Here is a 26,316-nt window from a genome sequence, read left to right on the forward strand (position 1 = left end):
ACATACAATGGGTTCAGCTGCTTTACGCTGCCCTTTGTGCTAGAGTGAGCTTGGGAGGAGAAGATTAAGACGTATTCAGCCTGCATTGAGGGATCAGGCAGTGATGCCCTCTGTCACTGCTCCTGTTCGCGATGGAGCAGATTGCTGAGAGATTGTGCAGAATGATGGGCCCCTGGGGGAATACAGTGGTGGGGACCTCTCATGTGGTCTCCCTTCAAGCTGGCGATGCCCAGATATATATGAATGTGAAGCAGGAGTTCTGGGAAATTACTGGGCTCTGTGTGAACCCGACAAAATCTAAATTGTTCCAAGGTCCTTTGCTGGAATATTGATTGAGACGCTCCTGAATGCAGGGCTTCCTTGGGAGTTGGATGTTGTCCGCTGTCTACGGATTTGACTGGTGCATACCGAAAAATCCTTCTTGGAGCTTAATATTGGGAAAGTGGTAGATGACTGTGTACATCTATAAGGTTTTGTAGGGATCCATGGGAGAACCATGGGGAGAACGCTATGGTAAAAATGATAATGCTTCCTAGATATCTCTACGTGCTCCAAGGCACTCTATACTCAATCTCTAGGCACTATTTTAAATCTACTGATGGCCTCATAGTAGATCTGCTCTAGGCCAATAAACGGAAACATGCAGGGTTATCCACTTTGAAAAGAACGTGGAGCCTTGGACGTTTGAAGGTTCCCAACGTGGAAATCTATTACATGGCAGAACATTTGCAATACGCAATTCACTGGCTCGACCCTGAGGACACATGGGATAAGATCCTTCTGCTGCGCTCTCATTCTGAGAGTGCATTGCCCGTGTTGCTAATAAGTGGGTCTCGGGATACGCCTTATCTCATACAACAAGTGTCTGAGGTGTGGGAAGCGGCGGTCAGAAGGGTGCTTCATTGTGCACCTTATGCCCTGAACCTGCCACTGTGAACACAACAGCCGTTCCTGAAGATAGCAGAGTCCATGTCGGTGCAGAGGTTGAAAGACGGAGGCTGCAACACTTTAGGCAGCCTGTATCCTGGGGGGCGATTTGTCACAAGGGACGGGCCATGGAAACCTTTGCTCTGGGAGTGGGACAGTATTTTAATATGCTAAGATCTCTGCTACAGCGTGTGAGCTCTGGCCAGCATTCCCAGATGCCCCAGCATACTCCAACACCCTGGTAACACTTTTGGATATAGCAGGGGGGCATTGCTTTCTCATATTTATAGATCGCTACGCAGAGACCTCCCGGGAACACCCCTTCCCAAATGGGATGGAGTACTAGATGACCCATTCTTGGAGAAAGACTGGGTACGGATACATGAGCGTCAGCTCCAATGCCAGATTTAAATTGATCCAATATTACTATGTCCACCAAACATATCTCTCCCCACAAGCATTGCATGCTGTATACACTGCTCAGATACTTGCCCCCGCTGCGGAAGGCTAGCGGCAGACTTTATACATTTGGTGTGGTCTTGTGTGGCTGGCAGACGGTGTTAGACAACCTGAACAGGGCTACTGGTAGGCACATACAACTGGAGGGCGACAGGTGTTATTGGGACTGATTCCCTCCCCATCCCCCTCCAATAAGCATCTTAGCAGGAATTGTGTCCTGCTTGGCTTGTTATTAGCAAAATGGCAGATAGCTATAAAATGGGGTGGAGCTCCCACGGTATGTAGATTGTCTCAGGCATCTCTCCGAGTGGGAAACTGCTGGGGAAATCTGGACGAAACGTCCGTAAAGATGAAAAACTGGAAGATGACTTAAGGACGTGGGCGGCCATGTCTGATTTAAAAGAAACCCTTACAGATGTAGCACCTGAGGAACCGACTGTGTGAGAGTAGGGGTGGGTACTGGGTCCTCTATGTACTTTGATGCCAATGACTGATTTACCTTTATGCAACTATGATTCGCTAAAATGTCTATGACGCTTTGTGCAAGAGAGGGGGTGGAGGGTAGTTGGGGACTGTTTACATGGTCTTATTGCAATTTAAGCACTAGAGTTGCAAATTAACCTTGATGATTACTACCATCGTCAGTTGTATACTGTGAAACTTCAATAGAGATCATTAAAAAAAACATAACATAGGTTTAAGACGGTTTCCTTAATTTGTGGTAAACTATGAATGTTCACACTATGCAGGTTCTTTAATTGCAAAATGCCAGCCTTTGTCTCACTCACCTATGCCGATGACACATACATCTGCCCGAAGTACTTTTCCACTTTTAAGCACAACCTCTTTCAACTGGAAGAAAAAAAAAGAAAACATTACAAACCGCAATAAACAAACCACTGTAACCAAATTCACTCACTAGTAATTTTGCTACCTGGATCTTCACTCAGTGAATAGCATCTTTTACTAAGGCCTGGACTGTGCTTGTTTTTCTGGAGTGCCTGACAAACTAAACTGACCATTTGCTTGCCTTTTAAAATAACAAATTCTGACTGCAGTGCTTGCTTGTGTTACCTTCCATCTTCATTGCCTGATCAGTTCCTAGACTGCGGTTCGAGTGCCTGCTAATGTACCTGCATGTGTTGTGCCGCTGCTCATGCATACATTCTGTCTGAAGTGTCTACTTCTATGCCACTGTGTCTGCATTGTAATTGTTCACCAAATGTCTGTACTGCGTATTCAATAACCATTTTCTGTTCACACTGCCTGCTAGTGTGCCAGCTTCTGGTAGTGTAGCCACTATTTTATATTTAGTTATTTAATGTTTTTATATTGCAGCTCTCTACTAACTGGAGTATTAGAGCGTTACGCTACAGCACAGAATTACACATTTGAAATGTAACTACTCAGACTGATTGCTCGGGACGCATGAAGGGAAGGGAAACCAGGGTCATTGTTAGTTCCGGCGCAATATGAAGTGGGCTTTTTTTAATGCCTACAGAAAGACATTAGTGGAAGTTTGTTTCACAAATCAATCAGCAGAAATACCTCAGGAGTATCAGCAGGTCTAAAGGAGGACTGATTTTGAGCCTGAATACTTCTAAACTTTGAAGTTCCTGCTGCCGAGTCCTGTTTGCCCACCTGAGATGGTGAGTAGCTTGGCGTGGAAGGTAGCTTCTCCAGAAGATTGACTTTGTAAACTGGCCAGCCTAATTTAAATGTACTTTTCTCTTTGATGGATTTGCAATAGGAACTCTTGAGGTTTGGAAGAATAACCCTCAGAAGATGATTTTGAGGCGGGAACTGAAAGAAGCATCTCTTCCGTAGAACATAAATTCTGCCATGGAACCCAAGGTGAGAGTGCTCCCTGAGAGAATCAGGACATGATTGGTGTAGGCCTTAAATGTTCAAGTAAGCCACTTTGAGGGGCCGCTCAGCTTCAGAGATAGTCAGGAAGGGGCGGTCCATGCCCCAGACACAACGATCAATCTGTTCAGACCAGTTGCACTGAGGAATACAGTGCCACGTCATGATGTTTAAGCAAGCGGTCCTAAAAAACAGTTCATAGGGAACTGCAATAGTCAGTACCAGCACTGAATATTATCACATTCTACTTTCTTCAGATATAGTAAGTTTTTTTTATCTTGTCCACAATTGTTCTTAACTGTAGAAAGCCAAACTCTTAAGGTCATGTTTACATCCCCAAAAATGAATCCTTTTTTGTTACCCTTGGTAGAGATGCACTGCTGGGTGACAAGCCTGTGTCCTGTTAGGGCAAAGTATAAAAAGAAGTCCCATTGAACCAGTTGTACTCTGTCACCATGGTGAACTGTAAAGCTGACAGCTTCAGAGTTAATACCTTGAGGTTTCCTGATGGTGCCTTCAAGATATATCCTAAAATCCACTCTACTACACCCAGGGTTGAAGTTCAACACATTAGGGGCTGGGCACTAATAGGAAGCTCCTGAAGTAAACCACCAGAAGTAAAACATAGGTCCACCTGACCCTGATGTGGATGTCCAGTTTGAGTCAGTGGGTGTAAATAATGGCGGTCTGATGGTCACAGAGAGCCTGGAGAGTTGGTCAACTAAAAAAAGCTTGGTATCAGAGATTTCCACAGTTCTTCATTCCAAGCACTTCAACTCGGAATACCACGTGAATTCCACGCTCAGGGTGACATACTGAATGCTGCAGCATTTGTATGTCGCTGTGTGGGAATTCCCAGGCGGTATTTACTGATAAGCGCACAGCGAAAGACAAAGCCTTACCTTGCCCTCCTGTTCCCGCAACTCGGACACCTCCGTCTGCAGGTAGAACTTCACCCTCTTGCTTTCAAAGAGCTGTTCCAAAAGAGAACAAACAGGAAGTGAGATCTGCAGTCCGCGATATCTGGACATGAGCCCGGCCCTGCGCGTGCTGCATTATCCTGATCGGGAGCCAAGCAAGGGGTGTTAAGCAGACATTATATGAGTGAGTACCACAGTAGACAAATGAGAGAACGAGGCAAACGTCCGGGACCAGAAATTGTATTAGTGAGTGAATGATGTAAGAGAATAAACGTATTATTAACTCAATGAAAACATGATGCCATTAGAGATTTTGAAAGTAAATAAGTATGCGAACGATGCAAAAATCCTGACCCACAAACTATGTGAATAAGTGAATTGTTGCGAGAATAACTACATTATTAAGTAACAATTAAAAGGTGAAACAACTGATGAGTATTGAATGAGACAATGAGGAAATGAGGCGGAAATACTGCACAAGAAATTGCATGAGTGAATGAGTAAGAGAATAAATGCATTATTGAGTAACCAGATGATAAGGTGACATAATGAGAGAGTACTGAAATTGGTTATGGAGCATATAAATGATAGTAAATGCATCAATGAACTAACTCATGAGTGAGCAAGGAAGTGTAAGGGCGAAAGTCTGAGTGAACAGGTAAATAAGTCAGTGTTTGGATTAAAGAGACTGAATGAACAGATGAAGGAATGGATAAATGGGTAACAGAATGAATAACTGAATAAATACATGAGCTAACAAGTGAATGAAAGCTTGAGGCAACAACCAATAGTAAAGGAGTAAAGTAACATCACCATCTCTCACACCTCTGAACACCATTGGACTAACCACAAGTGCGTCCACTTTACTGACAAAAAGAACACCGCACACCACCATACCCCCTGCCCCCAGCAGATGCTGGGGCAAAGTCACGGAAGCACAACTCACCAATGCTCTCAACCACTCCCTCCCACCAGACACAGCGGACACCAATGAAGCCGCACACAATCTACACCGCTGCACCGAAAACGTAGCTCCCCTCAGGAAAACAGCAGGATATCAACGGAGCAAAACACCGAAATGGTTTACGGCAGACCAACAGCAATCCAAGGGCTTCTGCAGGCAACTAGAACGGAAATGGAGGATCAGCTAATCAACTGAAGACCGAAAGCCTACAAGAATGCAGTCATCACGCACCACCAGAACATCAGAGCCACCAAAAAAGCTGCCATTCAAGCACGCCTCAATATCAACACTCACAACAGCAAAGAGCTTTTCGCCATTGTCAAAGAGTTCACGAACCCCAGGACAGACACCTCATCCATCCCTCCCTCCCAAGACCTCTGCAATGACCTTGAAACCTTCTTTCACCGAAAATCCAGCACATCTACGAAGGCTTCAGGAACCAAAACCTACCAGCATTGCTCACCACCATAAACCTAGCACCTCACCAGATACTGAACTCCTGGACCCCATCACCAAAGAGGACACCCAAAGACTGATGAACTCCATCCACTCAGGAGCACCCCCAGATCCATGCCCCCATCATATCTTCAACTTGGCCAGCGCCACCATACCACCGGACCTCTGCAGAGCTATCAACTGATTCTTTGAGACCTCCACCTTCCCCTCAGAATGGAAGCATGACAAAATCAACCCCCTACTCAAGAAACACACCTCGGACCCTAGGGAGCTGAAGAATTACAGACCCATCTCTATGCTCCCTTTCCCAGCCAAGGTAACTGAGAAGGCCGCAACCAGCAACTCACCAAATTCCTCGAGACACACCATAGCCTGGACCCATCCCAATTCGGATTCAGAAGCAACCACAACAATGAAACTGCACTCTTAGCAGCCACAGACGACATATGCATCATACTGGACCGCAGAGGCAGGGCCGCACTCATCCTCCTCGACCTCACTGCTGCATTTGACACCGTCTCCCACTCGACCCTCTGCGACAGACTACACAACACCCGCATCCGAGATAAAGCACTGGATTGGATCAGGTCCTTCCTCACCAGAAGAACACAGAGTGTCAGACTACCACCGTTCATGTCAGTACCAAAAGACACATGCTGCAGAGTGCCTCAAGGATCTTCATTCAGCCCGACACTTTTCAACATATACATGGCCCGCTTGCCAAGATCATCAAACAGCCCGGGCTAAACATAATCTCCTACGCGGACAACACCCAACTTATCCTCTCCCTGTCCGAGGACTCTGCAAAGGCCAAGAGAAATTTCCATAATGGGATGAGAGCAGTTGCCGCCTGGATGGAGGCCAGCTGCCTGAAACTAAACATGGACAAGACAGAGATCCTCTTAATCAGCTCCACCCCTTTTGCCTGGAACGATCCCCAGTGACCCACCACTCTGGAAAACGCCCCGCCACCACGGACCATGCACGCAACCTGGGCATCATTCTGGACTACTCTCTCTCCATGATTTGCCAAGTCAACGCCGTCTCTTCCTCATGCTTTCACACCCTCCGACTCCTGCAGAAGATTTTCAAGTGGATTCCCTCTGACACAAGAAAGACAGCCACCAACACTCTTGTCACCAGCAAACTGGACTACTGCAATGCACTATATGCCGGCATCACCAAGAAACTTCTATGAAGACTACAAAGAGTCCAGAATTCAGCAGCCAAACTGATCCTGGATATCCCCCGACCCACCCGCATCTCCTCCCACCTCAGAGGCCTACACTGGCTCCCAGTCAACAAGCGCATCACATACAAACTCCTGATCCATACACTTTTCAACATAGGACCGGCATACATCAACCACCGTCTCGCCTTCTACGTAACCAACAGAGATCTACGCTCCTTCCAGCTCGCCCTTGCAGCCATCCCCAAGATCTGGAAAAACATATCAGGAGGAAGATCCTTCTCCTACACAGCGGCCCGGACATGGAACACGCTACCTCTCAAGCTCAGGCAGATCACATCACTGAAGCAGTTCAGGAAGGACCTCAAGACCTGGCTCTTCAACTGAGCAGCACACCCACAAAAAGGACCTTGAGACCCTATGGGTGATTAGCCACGCTCTACAGATCTATGATTGACTGATTGATTGAAGGAGTGAGAATAACTGAGCTGTGAGCTAGGGAGTGGCGATGCACGTGACAGAGCAAGCAGCTGAATGTAGTAGTGAATGAGTAAGAGAATGAAGTACTAATTAAGATACTGGCTTAGTGTGCAGGACTGAACGGACAGGCAATCAAGAGAATGAATGAGGTAATAAGACGGGTTGTGTGTTTGACTGTTCAAACAGGCAAAAGGGTGAGTAAATTACTGGGAGAATGAATGAGTGATTGATCAAACTGAGACAACGAGTGAAGGAATTAATAAACAGAGTAAATAAGTGAAATTTCTAATGGGTGCAAGATATAATGAATTAGATAACAGATCTGATCTAATATGTGAGTGAGCACATGAAAGCTGGAGTGAGACAGCAATAGAATGTTCCCTCTGACAGTGCTTCATTTGTAAAAAAACAGAAGAAAAAAAATCTGTGACAGGGCTTAAGGTATTTCTCAGAAGCCCTTTACAGTTTGCAACATCTCCTGCCTGTGCTGCGAAACACCAGTGTAGATTCTACCTGGGAACCTAAACACTTCTACAAAACTGACAGTTTCGACTATTTTAGTTCACCCAAAGCTTTAGAAGTAGCCTGACCTCGCTGTTACTATGTTTTTTAATGTGCTTTGAATTATTGAAGGTGCTGCTACTGCGCTCTGTTTAAAACATAGACAGACAGCACCGCCATGTGGTGGAATGTCATAAAAATGTACTGGTGTTAAGAAATAAATGCCAGTGCCAAGCCCCGTCACAAATTAAGCACTACGCTACCCCTACTTCAATTTTCCTATTGGTAAAATGATAATAAAAGATCAATAAATGAGGGATGACGAGCTTTTTCTCTAGCCCACCTGTAGCACAAAACAACACTAGTTGGAAGGGGATCCTCATGGATGCTTAAACTTTGAAAAAGGTATAATGAGGGCCACTGGAATGATGTGATTGTGAGGCTGCAGCGATTTTTGCATAATTATAGATTTACTGTATTTGCCACATAATCCTTTATCTGCTACATAATCTGCAGATTTTGACCAAAATTTGTTTCTAGTTAAAACGGTTAAAAAGTTACTAAAAATACAGTGACTGCTGTTACCATGCTCTGAAAGGGAATCGCCACCTTTTTGTTGCTCATTACTATATTTAAGTATTAAAATGGTACTAATGAGGTGCAACCTATACTCAGACAGTGTTACTAAGTTTAAAAATGATGAAATAATGAAGTAATACTTTTATAAAATGTGCTGCATTGTACTGCATAATTTGCCTTTTCTTGCTGCATAATTTACACAGCACTGCCACATAATGTGCCCCTCTCCTGCTGCATAATTCCAGTGGCTATGACTATACCTTTCTTTATTATGAGAAATGTCATAAATAATTGCACGTCTTGGTGGGCCACATACTGGATCCAGACTGGTAGTACCTCCCATTTTATAGGGCACATTTACAAAGGTACACATACATGTGCATATGTTTTCATATGTGCATCTATTCCTACATCTAGCTGTAACTCTCCACATTTTTGCAATTTACCATTTCCAAGTAGAGATTTACATCTCTAGGGTGTCAACGATTTAATGATTAAAATCTCTGGCTTACCAGCTTTGAATGGAAATAAATACATTCATGGATATAATGAGAATCAAATAATAAACCCAGTCTTAGATAAAGAAATTATAATGAATGATACAGACTGACAACCCCTACCCTCAACTTATTTCTTTCTCACCTAACACCCTAATGATTACAGTTCAACATTTCTATATCAGCTGTCATGCATCCCTGAGACAATCATCCCAATCAAAATCATTACAAACTCCGATCAACATTGCAAAGCAGGTTGGATGACACTTGGGCTAAAATCTCTCGAATGAAACAGAAGGACATCGGAAAGATCAACGGAAAAAGACAAGCAACTTTATTGACAAACTGAAACTTTAACATTAATCCAGAGTTCATATAGCCAAGGTGAAAAAAACGATTTAAATACTCTGTCCAGATCTAAAGCTACTCGCCTAACTAAGCAGTTCCAAAAGTTAATCGCCAAATTCCTGAATGCCTGAAGTTCATTATCCCAAAAAAAACACTCACAAGAGATACGTGACTCCCCAACATACCACTTTATCTTCAAAGCCAAAGAACTCTAAAATAGGTTACTGCAAGAAAAATGAAGACTTGAATTGAACTCAAACAGTACCCTGACCTCTCACCCATTCTAAAGACAAAGGGCCTGATTTAGAGTTTGGTGGAATGTGTTACTCCGTCACAAACATGACAGATATACCACCTGCCAACTTACAATCCCATTATATCCCATGGGAATCGTAATAAGGCGGATGGGATATGCATCATGTTTGTGACAGAGTAACCCGTTGGCCAAACTCTTAATCAGGCCCAAAGATTATTTCAACCGCTGCTCTGCAGATGGCTTTGCCAACTTCACAAAAGCCTGTGGCACTTTAGGATCACTGGCAGACCATGTCCAGCAAACATACTCAAGGACAATATTGCTAATACCTCTCTAGTCATGTGAGGCAAAGCTATAAACAACAACTCCCTCAAATTGGGTTTACTTTGAGTTGGATTTAGAACTGTCTACCTCAAATTAGTTCTAAAAACAGCCATTGGCCAAGTGGTACCCCCCTTAATACTCCCTGCTAGGAAAAATGAAAGAAAGGGCTGCCAACGTACAACTATCAGCCTTCCTTGTAGACAACATTTTCATCAAACCAGAATTCCTCCCAGTTTGAAGGATTGAGTCTGTACTGATTTAAAAATGGGGCTAAGTCAAGACTACTCTAGTGGATTCAAATGGACTAGTTGAAACTCTGCAATAAGACCTTTCTGAAGCCTTTGGTGTGCTTCATCATCCACTGTTTGTCTATGAACTGAATATTATAGGTCTACAGTGCACTTTCCTTCAATTGAGTGCCTACTTCCCTTATAATAGATCTCTTATACTAAAACTTACGCTTTTCTGCTACTTTTTTGTTAATGACTGGAGTTTCTCAATGATCCTCCATCACCCCTCTTTCTAAGCCATCTTCCAGGGGTCATCTCCTCCAACCAATGTTGTTATAATTGCATTTATAACACTCAGCTTTACTAAACCATGTAAATCCATCTGATCTTGAATCACATGTCTTTCATTGTCCACCACTGCAATCATTGCTGTTGGCCTATGAATGTAAAAATGAATTACCTCAAGCTAAAAATACCAAATCAGAAATTCTAACTTTTGATAAATGTGCTATCTGCCACCAGACCGTCACTGGCTAAAATAACTTGGCCCATCTCCAAACCCTTCACAGTGAGTAAGGAAGTGATGATTGATTATGAATGTGCTCGTCTCTCAGCTATCAAGATACGCAAAATTAATCAAACTACAAGGGAATGCTTTTGAATGATGAGATGCCTATGTCGAATGACCATTACCCAGGCTTACCTCAAAGGGTACAAGCCACAATCTATCTACTACTGCACAATGTAGACAAAAAGAATATACCTTAGCTAGATGAGTCACTTTCAAAGCAAGCTACATGTCTCATTGTACCATTCATGGCTTAAGGCTGCTCTTCGTTTGGTACACACTCATTACCTGCAGACAATCTTAGAGTTTTTTGATTTGGGTTAGTTTCCATCTTGACCATTCCTTCTATCAAAAATCTCAAATTGGCAGGAACTGCTTCCCAATTGAAACATTTACGATATAGAGCTCAATCACAAATACATTGAGAATAGTTCACTACATTGACAAATTTCAGAAAGTATTAAAACCCAGCTCTTTTCCTGCACATAAAGATAAAATAAATTAACTCCCACTTAAAGTGGTAGGTGTCTACCTGCTTGACTGTTCCTTTTCTCACACTGTTCTGTGCACCTCATACTTATGCTCAGCACTGATGGTGGACTATGCTTATAGCACATCACCAAACGTAAGGCATTTTAAAACATATTTTCCATGCATTCAGAAAGGTTGCCATGGAACTCGATGCAAATTGGAACACTTTGCGATCCAATCAGGGGTATATGGTGCTCTATAAATACTAAAAAAATGCTACAAAAATACAATGCAATAGTGTAAGGACTGTGAAGAGGAAGCATTCAAGTTTGAAGAATGTAAGTTACGGTAGAGAATAAGACAATATTTTCTGTTCACCTATTGCAAAACTGTTTGACTGGGGAAGTGAGACAAAGTGGTGTATTACATATTGATACATTTTTATGAAAGAGGCATCTTGCCTCTCTTATGTCATAGTTAGTCTGAAACAGCTCTAATCATAGAACACAGCTCTAGATGGTAAATTGGAAACACTAGAAGGAAACATTCAGGGTCCATAGGGTACCTTCAGGATCGCTCGCCCAACTTTTTCACCCAGAAACTTCTTAAAGGGAAGATCTTCCAGCTCCACTACTGACACAGAGTGGGCCTTGTCACATAGGTAAGCTGCCACCTCCATGCCTGTCACAAGGGGAAAAGAAGAAAATGTGAATATGCAATACATCTATGTACAGCAGTGAGAGGTTGATAGATGTCAGGGGTAAAGCCCATGGCAGAAATCGACTCAAAATGCAGTTACGAATTCTAGTGCAGAATGGGGAAGGAAGAAAAGAAGATGTATAACAAGACGATATTAAAGGCAGTTGAATGTAGAATGTAAGATTGCTGGATATTTCTGTGGGTTGAATAATCCTAACTACAAAAATCTGTCTGAAATCTAGAGGTCACAGGATTGAGTATCAGTAGGTCTCACTCAGCCTTTCGTTCATAGGATTTTAGCAAAGTTAGTTCTATTAATTTGTATAATAATATTACCACTTGCTACTCAAGAACCACAATTCAATTCATCTTGGGATATGTACTCCATTTATATTCAATGTTTTTAATATTTGTAGATTCTGGTAAGTCAGTGGTCGGCAGTGCATTATTTACATGCTGGTGACCCAAGTTCTGAAATTATATATGACACCACTTATTATATTGACTTGTGCAATAATATATTTTGGTAGATGACTATTTCTTTGTGATAAAGAAAGATCCAGAATTAATTAAATTGAACATGCAAAGCTTGGTGTTTTGTGAAGTTAGATATTGGATAAACCAACCTCTATATGCTGCAGTGATGGGCCTTTCAGATAGTGTATAAAAGTATTTAAAATGTTTAAAAGTAAGGGTGGGTAAACGGACTCCAGCAAACACTACTGAGCTGATCAAGCTACTGAATCGGTATGAAATAGGGGTATGCAACCATTATGACTGTGTAGTAGAAGAATAAAGTGAATGAGGAGAGTGTTCAAAGAAAGAAAGGGATGGGAAGTCATTTAAACAGAAAGGAAAACCCCTACTCATAAAGGAGAGAGAATTGAAGCTCATGTTAAACAGGAGTTTTGAAGAGCACCTTCAATGATGAAAAAGAAGCTCCCTTGAAAGGGTTTATATTATGGAACACTGTCTTAAAAGGGGCTCTGGAATCTCTCTTCAATAGAGCCATAAGATATATACCTCAAAAGAAAACTGAAGTGGAACATAGAAACACACATCTGAATGGGGATGTAGAAACTCATTTTAATTAGAAGTGATCAAAGAGATCACTTTAAATGGGTAGCATGGAAGCTCATCTTATCAGAGCGATATTGAAACTCATTCCAAAATGGACACATTTAAGCCCTCCTTCGATGAAGACTACAAAAGGTAATTGAAAGAATGATATGGAAGCTCACATTCATGGTAGGTTTTTGGGCTACTACTATATTAAAGAAGGATGTAGAATTTTCTAAGAAAATATAATATGGACTTTCTTGCTACAAGGATAAAGATGCATACGTTAAAGCAGTATATTGGAAGGTCAGTTTAGAAGATTATTATGCAATCTCATTCTAAACGGACAATAAGAAATCTCATTTTATGTGTATATGGACCACAAAAGGAAAAATGCTACAGTACAAGTAAGTTATTTTTTAATAGAAGCTTTAATTTCTTTAAATATATTAAATTAAATTCCAATTATTTTGCTAAAGTTTCAATTAAAAAATTAAATCCTGCCTACATACGCAGACACATACATTTATAGATAGATAGATAGATCGATAGATAGATAAATAGATAGATAAATATGCTAATAATTATTTAAAAGATTTTGAATTATATTTTTGTAAAGAATAATGTTACATCTTTTTTTAAATTCAGGTTAAGTTATTAAATTTATTTTAATTAAACAATAAACACATATTAGTTTTAGATATTTTTGCAACATTATTGTATTTATTTATAGTTTTAACAAATTTAAATACTTTAATTTATCTAACATTATTTCCAGTGGGATTTTATTTTAGGTCCCTACTGTTAATATTTTCTATATCAGGGTATTGCAGTACCAGTGGTTGGCCATGTGTGGGGCTGGACATACTTCAGCTCTAAGCTGTAGTTATTTATTACTGGCTTGGGTCCTTTTTAGGCTGCAGTAACTTCAGAGTTGCAGTTAGTTTGGTATAAGCAATGGGCTTACACTTTTTAGTGGGTGAATGAACATCCCCAGTTAAACCTGCGTGTAGTCCCCCCAAACCACTCTGTTCTCCTCCCTAAACCCCCCCAATGTAGTAGCACATATGTCCCTTTTCCAGCACCTCCTTCTGGTCCCTCCCACATTTACTACTAAGTAGTAAACTTACCTGAGTGACGATCTTTCTATAGAAAAGACAGGAGAGGTGGAAATTTACAGTCATATTTTTTGAGTAGCATTTTGTAGTTCTTTAGTAGTAATATTGTAGTTCAACTAATTCTTTACAAAATACAGTTTGTGAATAGGCCTCTTATTCTATTAGACTGGAAATTTACAGTCATAACTTTGTGAATAGCATTTTGTAGTTCTTTGGTAGTATTATTGTAGTTCAACTAATTCATTACAAAATGCAGTTTGTGAATAGGCCTCTTATTCTAGAAGACAGATATAAACAATGACTATATAAAGGGCCAGACAATCTCCTTTTTTGAAATATCACTCTTTTCGCTGTCACTATATTAATTTCCTTTTAGCTTAGTCTAACAGCTAATATACTTGAATGGTGTATTTGTATGGCACAAGAGATGTATGTACATATTCTCTGTTATTGTCATAGAATGTAACATGAAGCCATTAATTATGTTTCACTTATAGTTGTGTCTTGAGGATAAAACCATGATTATCACTTTAGTAATTTTGAAGACTAACCCTACAATGTAAAAACTAACTTCAGAAGGATCATTTGGATGGTCCTTGGATGGAATGATGTAGAATCCAGTTCTGCATTAGGAAAAGAAAAGGAAACTTAATTTATAAGGAAGATATGAAAGTTAACCTAAACGGTAAATAAGGAAGTAGGCCTTTAAAAGATGACATTGGATCTCTTCTTGAAAGGATAATACAAAAGTTCACCTTAGAATTTTATCTTAGAGTAACTATTTGGAGGTACTCTTTGCAAGGGCAATAAGGAAGCTCCCCTTAGAAAGCCAATCTGAGCCTGAACTTGCAAGGACAATATGGATTAAGTTAGAAACGGCAAACAAAAGCTCACCCAAGATGGATAATTTGGTGGAGATCTTTAGAAGGGATAAAGAAAAAGCAAAGATGACCTTTAAAAATGTTATGGAGATGCATATTTTAAAAGGGCTATGGAATTTCAGTTGATAAGGGCAATTAACCTTATAATCATAAATCAGTAAAAGTCAGTAAAAATGCCAACCAAGAAATAGAAGGGGCTATGTGCTAAAACAAAGCTTGGTTAAGAAAGCACAAGACAGGCTTTCAACTTAATCTGATGATAGGCAGTCCACATAAGGAGTTAGGGAAAAGCAAACCCTTGCATGATAAAAACCACATAGCATACTTAATGAGAGGAAAGAAGGAACCACTGTTGAGGATAATTATAGGGAAGCTGATATAAACTCAACAACTGATTAAAAGAAAGCTTGCTTAGCTGACCTCAGCTGCTCACCTAAGGAGAGGGACAGTTCAGGAAATATCATATGGCACACCTGAGGATCCCAAAAGGTATAGTAAAGCACACGTAGCTCACCCATGTTGTGGAGGAAGGAATGACACCTAAAGGGAAAGCACATATTGTTCACTTACAAAGTGGATGGGGGTGGGTAGGAAAGGTCAAGTGCCGCACCTGAGGAGGGTAAGAAGAAGAAAGCTCACTTAGCTCACTGAGACTGGTTAGAAAGAGATCACACCTAATGAGGATGGGAGTTATGCACTTTTATTAATTTAATGAAGGAGGGTAGAAATGCTTGGTAAAGCCACTGAATGATTGGACGGGAAATCTCACTTAAGAGTAGGGAAGAAGGAAGCTAGCCTAAGTCAGTGGATACGAAAGCCCATATTGATTATATAGCTAATATTATATTGCTGATATATTATATAAAAGAGAAACCATGAAGATCAACTAAAGAGGGTGATACTTCACCTGTACAGGGAAAGGAGGACGTTCACAGAGGTGGACTGTAGGAAAGCTCTTTTAGCTCTTCTAAAAAATGGGAGGATGGAAGTTTACCCAACGAAGAAAGATAAAAAGCGCATTCAGCTTATCTTTGAAGAGTATAAGGGATCTCATCTATCAAAGAGGATAGGAAAGTCACATACTTCACCTTAGAAGGGGAATATGAACCCTTCCCTTAAATACAGACATTTCACATAGCTCACTTAAAGAGGAAAAAAGAAGCTAAATTAAGAAGGGGGAGGTGGAAGCTCACCTAAAAAGGATGCTCCAATGATAACAGCATTCTTACTCATCGCCAGTTTCACTGCCCAGTTGGCATCTTCAGGCGTTCGGATGGTGAAAACGTTATCAAGTTCTTTCCCTTTGCAGGTCAGTGTTTTAGGCCTTGGAAAATAAAGTTTTACATTTCATTACAGTTACTTTTTGATTTCTAATAATCATTTACTTTTTTATTAATAACGCTGCTCTACCTTTAAATGTTTTAAATTTTGTACATGTTATGTTGGCTATTTAATAATGCTTTATATGACCAGAAGGTCTTCTTAAATTGCTGAGTGAAACAGGAAGGAGGGAAGAGGAGGTCTCGGTGAGTTAAATAATGGTAAGACAGAGTGAATGAGAAACAAGATGTGTGTATGGACCAGAATTCAACAAAACACTAGTACACCACCCTACGGGGGAATACTTTCTTGTGAGTAAACAGACGCAATGTGTTTGGTTAACAGGCAATAATCTAGGCAGTAGAAAAGATAATGGCGCAGGAAAAGGCAGGAAGGAAAACCAGAGGGTGAAAACAAGGGGCTGGGAGGATGAGTGAGAGGTATCAGGGTATGACAGAAAGATTCAAATAATGGTATGCTGTTTGAAAATACCAGAGCAGTCCAGAATAAGACTCTGAGAGGCAGGAGATTGCCCTCTCTAAAATGTCTACTGTCATACTGTCAGAACTCTCATACAACCTCTGTTAACAGATAACATTTATCTGTTTGCTGATAGAACAGCATTATAGGGCCCAGAAGCACCGCTGATTTATGGTGGTGCTCCTGCTCCGCCAGACTTTAAAAGAGGCCTTTAGTATATTACCCTATCCTAAAACAGATATGCCACCCATGTCCAACATAGCACCCTCAAACACATATACGCCCTCAATGAATGTCAGTGAGCAGTTGTATAAGCTCAAATGAAATTTGTGCATGTAATATTATTATGTGTAACTCACTGAAGTAGGTTTTTCAGGGTGTGTGTGGACCTGGTTCAAATCATTCACAGAAGATGGGTAACAGGTCCACCCTTCAAATCCTGGCTTGGAAGTCTTGGCTGTGGTGTCCAATAGGAGTCCCTTGTGTCTGCCTTATAATCTAACTTCCACTTTCAATCTCTGGCTAACTTATTAAACCTAGCAGGGCAGGCTTTTACATGTATGCAGCTGAGACAAAGTTAACATCTGACATTTCACTACCCACCCCTGCAAGGTCATGAGGAACTATTCCATTCTCTATAAAGGGGTGTATGTCCCTGATCTAATTTGGTGAATGTCCACAATTGCCTATGGTTAATGCTGCAAAGACAGCGATGCTCCTTACTGCACCATGTAAGGCAAATCAGGGGAACATTTGGCCGCAGCCATTTCTTTTACGAATCGTACCGCCGCACTTCACTAAATCCCCCTATTCCTCTTCCCACAGAAGCCATTCTAGTGCATCTAATGGCAGGGCTTAGGGGTCTGCCCCTCCTGACCATGCCACTGAGATTTAGGCTTGTAAATAGTGGTGGGTGAAACTCGCAGAATTCCATCATGTTACAGAAAATCTTCTCAAGATTCAGCGGAATTCCATCAATTGGTGGAAAATATGCTGGTTGTGCAGCTTGCGCTGCAATTAAGCACCAGTAGCATGAGCAGCACTGAAAATCAGCAAGAACGGGATGTGCATTGAGCAAAAGCATGCGTCCATTTGAGCAGCAGCACATCTACTTGAACAGCAGCCCTCTCTGACCATGCGTTAGAACTGGAAAGCTTCGTGGTGATTGTGAATCGCTCCAGGGGCTGGGAAATCTTTCTCGCAAGCGCGCGTTGTGGAGCCTCGCATTGTTCCTGTGAGGTGCTAATGGTAGAATAATTCCACTACGCAACGATTGGCGGAATTTGGCAGAAACTCAGCCTTACAAGCCCAATGTGGAGTTACCCACATTCCGCCAATTCCGTTATGGAATTATAATTCTGCCCGTGCCTAGATTTAAATCCAATTTAAAAGATTATATTACAGAGCCCATCAACTCAATGCCACTCACGCCTCTGTCAAAAACTCTACAAAACAGTTGAATTCCTGCTTTTAATTCTCCTGTGTAGCTTTGTCGTCTAATCAGCAAGAACATGTATCAGAGTTTAAGACACAGGTGGGAATGCAGAATAAGTGAATAGGAGTCAATGCTCACCACCACGGTGCAGGTGACTGACCCACTGAGTAAAAACTGTTTTGAGAGAGTGGAAAGAATTGGGGGTGAAGACAAGTTCCATCAGTAGAGCCTGTACAGTTTCCCCACCCCTGTTTTTGATGTAGGTGAGATGGGAGTGCCTCTTCTCCGGCCTTTGACCCCAATGGGATAACAAGGCAGAATATGAACTAGGGATGGTGCATGCCTGGGAGAGGTGGTAGAAACAGTATGATATAAGCAATAGAGCACAAGCTGCACCACAGAAACACCATGAATAAAAATACACAACTGTTTATTCCTTGCATCAAAGAAAGCAATGTAGTAGCAGGCAAAGGCTGAACAACTGTGGGAACAGTCACAGTGGGATCCATTGAGCCTTGTTACACCCTGACAGTGCTCCCTAGACCACATTTCAGATCTGGTTGGCAGCAGCATGGATGCATGAGACAATTTCCTGAAAGGATGAGCAAAGATTGAAGGCTTGCATCCCCGGCCATAGCAGAGTCAATATTATAGGTCTGCATGCCTTTGCAGCATCATTTTCCAAAGATATTGCCTAAAAGCTCAAAGGTTTTACAGGGAGTTCTGCTGAGAAACTAAGGAACTATTCTGCTTTTCTGTCACTACTACTTCTTCTGAACCTTCTTCTTGCAAGTTAAACTTCCCAAAGTTCACAAAGCTTACAGAGTTTTAAGAACTTTGTGGAAGAAAACCATTCAAAGATGTGCACCCCTGTATTACCTTTCCCCCTATATGTGTTGTGTCATTATATCAGCTTGCCTCTTTCCACTGACCTTATACATCTCATTAAGTCTTTCCAGTAGGATAGCCAGGTGTTTCTGTAGCTTCAAAGGCAAATTTAGGAAAGTCGCTAATAATCAATGCAATCTCACAAAATTATTTTGCTCTTCCCAACAGTCCACCACTATGGCCACCACAATAATCTCGTACGGCTTCCTGCCACCACGTTTTGCCTGACCCTTTTACTTCAGTTTCCAGAGCAGGTGGAACAGTGTACATTCTAAAGTATCCCAGCTCCTGATGTAAAAAGAACTATTCAGTTCCCTCCAACAATGGTTGGGTCTGTGGACATAACCATAAACAATGTATCATACTAATGCTTTTCAGAAAGTAAACGTCAACTTTATCTTTAGTTCATTTCTATTGCGCAGTGTAAGACTTTGTACTCGGAAGCCAGATTGTTCTTGGAGATCGGAAAATATAAACACTATCAGGGCTTGGTAACTTGCCTTATTTTTGGCATAGGATGCTCCATACACAGCCCTTGTATGTGTGTGCGGACACACCATCAAACATCACTCCAACATCAATCAATGCAATCGTCACCAACAAGAAACCGCAATGGGGGTTTCTTCCTCTTCAGCCGGGAAAATCACGAGATGAAGAAGAGGCATTGCGTTCTCTTCTCAAAGATTGAGACAAGAGTACTCCTATTTTTTTATCTTTGAGTCCTGCCCAGGTAAGGCCATCCGAGATGAAAGGACCCTTTGTCCCTTAGTGTAAGTTGTGACCACTAGGTTCTGTATTGGTAAATATAGCCACTGTCTTTTCAGCTACGGGCTTCTGGAGGAGGGATTGGAGGACAAACAGGATCCTTGCACCCTTTTGAGGGCTGGGGAAGGCTCAGCAGTTTTAGCAAGTATTGGCAAAGATAATAAATCTAACATTTTAGCTTTACCAATGCTTCGGCATACTGAAAAAATAGTGTGCATTGGCAAAATTCAGTCTAGCACAATCAGGTAAACAGGTGCATGTGTCCTACTGCATCCGCACCTATGTTTTATGACTCTACAGCGACTTCAGCCTGATGACATACATGTCTGCATGCACATATTTCATGGCATGGTGACAATTTCATTTTTTTTTTTATTTAGAATTCTGAGATGGAGGACGTCCATGGAGTGGTAAATAAATAAAAAAAACATTGGACCGCAATAGCATTTTTACAGAAAGGAGCAGCATGGGCAGCGAATTGCAGCTGCTGACCTTCCTATAACGATTTTTTTTTTAAATCATTCAAAAAATTGGACGACAAAGAGCAGAACAGCAATGGAGAGCAGGGAGATGAGGAATGAAGTGTCCCTCACAACATTCCTTGCCTGCGGAAGGAGGGTTCAACGGAGTGAAGTTGATGCCTTTTGTTCCACTTCCATCATTCCATTGCATTCAAGATTTGTATGTGGGTTGTCCGGATCTCTAATAGTCTACTTGCAACAGACCGATGAAAGTTCCACATGGATCTTGTTTAAATCGAAAACTTGCCACAGTGCTATGGACCCACTTTGTGCCATCCCAGTGTTCATGATCCAGTAAACAGCTGGGTATAATAACATAATTATTTGGAGTAAGTTTAATGATGGACAATTTATCTGGATGGTAACCTGTTCCAACATCACACAGTAAATCCTACAATCAGATGAAAGATCACTGTAAATACAGAAACAGAAGGCCACCAAGTATAGAGAAGCCAACACACCACACTCACTTGTCCCCCCTTTGACATACATCAGATGGGCTGTCATGTGATAGTTCTAAAAATGAAGGCGATGACCTATGTACGAGTGACCAGTGTGATGCTGGACATTCAAGGCCTGTTTTTTTATAAACCAAATTGAGTTGGATAATAGCTGATTAACTCTTGTAATGGCCTTGAGAATGTAACTAACCAGATGTATTCAAAATCATACAATAATTTAGCCATGGAATTCATCATTCGTCTACAGATTGCCGATTTGACCTACAAAGTGAATAGTAAAACAATGTACCACTTAAGATCAATTTCATTTTGAAAAAATGCCATTTGAAAAATCAAACTGTATGCAGTATTCAAATTATTCAGAATTCTAATGATTATTTACTCTGGGGACTTCTCCAATTTGAATTGGTCGTCCTTGAAAACGGCATTCTCCGTGCTGGGCCTGAAAGGCAAATTTGTCTTGATTGACTCTATACCCTGAGATATATCTGTAGTCTGCATTCAAGTGTAGTATTGCCAAAAGTGAGTTGGCAGAGTTGGAGAAATACAACAGGACGTTTTATAATCAGACCTATAACTTGAGCAGCCCCTCAAAAACTTCCTATTTTTGATTTGAAGCCAGTAGAGATTTATTGACTAAATCACATAGGCAGGGGATGAACATAATCTTGCCTCACCCCACTAGACATTAGAGTGCAGCGAAGATTATTTCCAAATGTAGAAGATATCAAGTTCTTATAGAGCAGGCAGATCATTTGTTGGAATGGACCACAATGCTGACAGAATTCAACAAACCATTACGGAATCTCAGTTAACCAAATCAAATGCCTTCTTGCCGTTAAGTGCCAGTAAGCCTTTATACCGGCTAGCATTGGCAGAAAACACATTGAGCAGTCAACTCATGTTGTCATGTGAGCATCATACAAGTGACTTGGGTCCTGTCAATGCCCCATATTCTACTTTTTTTTCTGTGGCAAATGAGGAATTACATCTGCTGTTTTGTACAATGAATTCTGGAAGCATCTGAATTTGCTGCATATTTCCTCTTCTAAATTTTGGTGAGAGCTACCTGCTGAAATATACCCATGGAAAAATGTCAGGTTTTGTGTTCAGCACAAATATTGGAACTCCAATCTACATACAAACATGAATTTTTGTGGAGGGATGTAGTGTATGTCACATCAGAAATTAACAAAGTAGTTGGATTTAAGAAGGTCTTATAAAAAATTAAACCAAATACCAAATCTAACAACAAACAAACACTTCAATCACACACTTGTATAGCACATATGCCACAGACCTTGTGGTTCAGTTTGAAAGGTAGCTCAGGGAACTGGGCACTGGATGTTTAGGCATGCAATCTGAATGCAGGTAGCAGGTTGGAATATTGACAAGATTGACTCAGCCTTTCATCTTTCCAAGTTCAGTAAAAATGAGTACCAAAATACATGAGGTAATAATAGTTGTGTATAAAAATGCTGAATGTGGAGCCCTTTGGATAATGTGCTAAATAAAAAAACTGAATATTATTGTAGTAAGAAAAACACCAAATTCTAGGATCCCACATATATATATATATATATATATATATATATATATATATATATATATGTGTGTGATCTAAGTAGTAGATGTTTTCTTGCAGAGAGGGACCATGTTGTTGAATTTGCAAGATTATCAAGTTAATAAAGAGAAACAACAGGTTTTGTAGGAGGATATAACCTCAAGTGCTAAGTTTTACTCTTGTCTCCCACAGCTCATCACAGCACTTGAACCATATTTTAAACCAAGCTTTTCACAATTTAGCCCCATTGACTTGGTCATTATGATACTGGAATGCATTGTATGGATTGTTAGAGTTTTATTGTGAGTTGTCATTTGCTCTGTGAGTCCACTGGAAGTCCTGTCATAGCACCGTTGTGGTGTATGGCCATACCCCAAGATGTCCATGGGATTGGCTCTATCTTTGATGCGCAAGCCATGGAGCCTATCCAAGACTCTTCCTTCTTTGCATCGGTTGACCTCACTCTTTAGAATCCCCTATGACAGGGCCTTTTGGATTCTATTTTCCACTTCTAACTTTCTCGCTAGGATTTGTCTTTCAGGGCTCTTGGATTCTATCTTAATTTTCCAATAGCACATATAGCTCAGCTCTTCTTTTTAATCTCAGTGGCTCATTTACACTGGATGAGCCTAGCGTTGCCATTGACCAGATCATCAGTGTTGAGGCACTTTGCCGTCCTTTGACTCATACTTTTGCTCCAGTCGATGCTTCTCCATTCGATATCAGCAAACAATGACAGACTCTACCGTGCTACAAGAAACCAAACCCCAAGCTTTTGTTTATTTTTCAGTGATATCTGGACCATTGATCCCACAAGGCATTTCCCAAAGGCTACTGGGGGGTGTTTTTTGAAGTCCAAGGTGCAATGCTAGCTTTTCTGTCACCTTCCCCACCTCCCCAAGGTTAACTGTAACAGGGCCTTCTGGAGAGAGAAAGAGAGAGAGAGCTAGGGAAGTGAAAACAGACAGAGAATATATGAATGGAAAGAGATAGGGAACAAGGGAACAAGGATTGTTTGAATATTTTTCACAGGGCTATTTTTGATTTCCATTTGGGCCAGGTTTCATTGTGTTTTACACGGAGCAAAGCAGACCAACATAGCTAAGCAGGTGCACCACCCCAACCTGCCGAGTACAAAACAAAACCAAATAGCATACATCATTAGTGCCTCTTTTCTCATTCCCTGGTACTACTGAGCTATAACCTAAAGAGGACAGAAAAGTGCAACTACCAATCATTCTTATGTTCCTTCTCTCATGCTCTTCCCGCATAAATTCTTCAATTTCTCAGGTATTGTTGCTCATTTGGGCTCATTACTGTGAGGAGTCTTGAAGTGCAATGGGCAGGCCCCGGTCATGTAATATCAGGCACTCTTCAGAGTGGAAGAACCTGTGTAGCAGTCCAGAAATACACAGTGCCAGGGTTTCACACTGGCTGTATGTAGTGTCACAGAATGCAGTGTGTATTTATGTCTCACTCTTTTTCCACATCACACTCCTCCTTCTCTGGTGAACCTCAGGCACTAAAACCCCATTGGGTCATGTTTGTAGTCTCTGTGAAATGTAGCTGTGTGTTGGGATTCTCAGAATTCTTAGGATTCTTGAGAAAGTATGGAAGAGCCGATGAATTATGAAAATTACAGTCAGAATGACAGCCTAGTCATCAGCAGAAAAAAAGGTTTTCAGTTCACTTTTTCCACTGTCACTTTATTGAATATATAAAATGTCCATCTAGGACCGTGGTGAAAACCCCTCCAGTATCCACAGAAGGATATAACTTCTGGCTACAAGAACTTAATAAAAGTACATTTATCGGCACGTGGCATTGGTAAGCCATTTCTCCAGTATAACTTACGTGCTTCCAGTGGCAATCAGCAGCTTGTTGTACTCCATCTTAAAGCCACTCTTGAATAGGGCCGTCTTGTTCTTTATATCCAGAGCTGCCACCTGAAATCAATACTGCAAACTGTGAACGATGGAAGGCCTGAGGTGCACAAAGCAATAACAATCAAACTGGTGCAACTAGTAGAGGCGTACTCAGTACTGGCTAGGATAGGGCATGCCAAGGCAAGCCATTTGTAGATATCTCAAGATCATGTTATGTTTTGCTATGTCTTGCGAAGAAACACCTGCCCTGTCCGCTGAACACATTTCTGATATGAGAAGTCTTAATATAGATCCCCAATTTCACATCCCTTCACTATGGGGCACTTTGTAGAACCAAAGATACAATCCAGGCAGTAACAAAAGGTGAGGAGGACCATAAAAGTAAGCACATTATCCAAAGGACAGCAAGCAACTGACTCTGGACATGGAAGCTTCATCCTTGTTCAAGTACATATCCCAAGATTTGCAAAAAATGATTCTACAATTATGCTATTCTGCATATCTTTGTTTTCTTAAAAACAAAACAATTTGCAAATTTACAATGAAAAATCATTTAAGAGAAGTAAACAAACTTGAAAAAATATATAAAAGTCAGTGCCACTAGGCAGTGTTACTGTGAGTATGCAAAGTCTAAGGCAAAACAAAGAATACAATAATTTTTCTGCATGCAGAAGATATGGCTAACACAGCTACAACATGCCATACATTTTTAAAAATGCCAGTGTATGCATTTCCTTTTGTCCCATTAATTATCCACTCTTCTTTCTCTCTGATGTGCTACAACTACGCCATACGTTTGTGCACTCCTAGTACTGTTATTCATCACAATTTTAGCAAACAGAAATCATGAAACAATTCAAAATTGTCCCTCTGGTTTTCCTAAATGGCTTAATATATTTTAGAGGTTTTGAGAATTGACACCTGTCATCCAGACATTCCTATGCACTCAGGGCCTGATTTATACTTTTTGCTGCAAAACTGCGCAAACGCAGTTTTGCGGCAAAAAGTATATCGCCGGCTTGTACCATTCCACATCTTCAGCTGGGCGCCATATTAAAAGAATGGTGCAAGCCAGCGCTATACAAGGACTTGCGTCTTAAAAGAAGACGCTAGCCGGGTGGGGGTGGCGATAGGGAAGGAGGGGGTTGTGCGTCAAAAAATGACGCTAGCCTGGTTAGAGGCAAAAAAATGCCTCTAACCAGACTAGTGCCATTTCCTGGCGCACAACCACCAAAAACATGACTCCTGTCTTGGGAAAGACAGGAGTCATGCCCACCACCCCAATGGCTAGCACAGGGGACAAGTGTCCCCTGGCCATGGACATTGCACTCTGTGCCATGCAGGGGGCTCCAAGTTGGGGCCCCCGATGACAAAAAAAATAAAAATAAAAAATACTTACCCAGACTTACCATGGATGGGGTCCCCATCCTCTGGCGCCCCTCTGGTGGGTGTGGGGGTGTTCTTGGGGCTTGAGGAGGTCACTTGTGGATCCATTCCATGGTGTTTAACCATGGAAATGGGTCCACAGGTCCCCTAATGCCTGGTCTGACCCAGGTGCTAACTAATGGTTCAAAGCAGGCTTTGCACCATTATTTGGCTTCGCCTCCCATCTGTGTGTCATTTTAGCACAGTGGTATAAATATGGGGCAATGTGAATAGCACCATTTTTTAGATGGGGATGCCTACCTTGCATCTCATTGACGCAAGGTAGGAGCACGCATCCAAAAAACGGTACAAACTCCTATATTTTAACATTAGGCGTGTCTAACGTCAAAATATAAATATGGAGTTAGGTTTGCACCAAATTTGTGTCAATGAAATGACACAAATTTGGCGCAAACAGAGTATAGATATGCCCCTCAGTTTCTTTCTTTCACTAAATCCCAACTTCACTCTTCCCTTCTCTTCTTATCTTTCCTTCTCGTATATAGGACTATTTTCCTTTAGTCCTACTCAAAACATCTTTTCTAGAGTCGTTCTCTATGACTCCACTTTCTTTCAGTACTCACACCATATCCTTGTTCTACTTCATCTAATCTGGACAAAATGTGGAACTGGCTTTCTCCATCTAGACAGCTCGCATGGACTTTTGCCTGTGGTAGCCTGTGGAGAAATATTTTTCTGCTCACACTCTTCTTTTTACCTCTTCCTTCATGTTTTTCACACAGCTTCTAGCCAATTATATACTCTCTTTAACCACCCTT

At 41.3% G+C, this 26,316-nt stretch overlaps 1 protein-coding gene across 2 annotated transcripts in view; it reads right to left on the bottom strand.

Annotated features, from left to right (window-relative positions):
- Positions 1–26,316, bottom strand: part of AIFM3 (AIF family member 3) — a 240,676-nt gene that overhangs the window by 55,469 nt on the left and 158,891 nt on the right. For both annotated transcript variants that reach the window (XM_069214439.1, XM_069214438.1), the window contains 5 exons: positions 24,081–24,172; positions 15,986–16,116; positions 11,601–11,716; positions 4,155–4,226; positions 2,175–2,238 (listed from right to left, as the gene is read on the bottom strand). In XM_069214439.1, coding sequence (XP_069070540.1) covers positions 2,175–2,238; positions 4,155–4,226; positions 11,601–11,716; positions 15,986–16,116; positions 24,081–24,172 — 475 coding nt within the window. The remainder of the gene's footprint in view (positions 1–2,174; positions 2,239–4,154; positions 4,227–11,600; positions 11,717–15,985; positions 16,117–24,080; positions 24,173–26,316) is intronic.

The sequence above is a fragment of the Pleurodeles waltl genome, chromosome 11, assembly GCF_031143425.1.
Source record: "Pleurodeles waltl isolate 20211129_DDA chromosome 11, aPleWal1.hap1.20221129, whole genome shotgun sequence".
NCBI lineage: Eukaryota > Metazoa > Chordata > Amphibia > Caudata > Salamandridae > Pleurodeles > Pleurodeles waltl.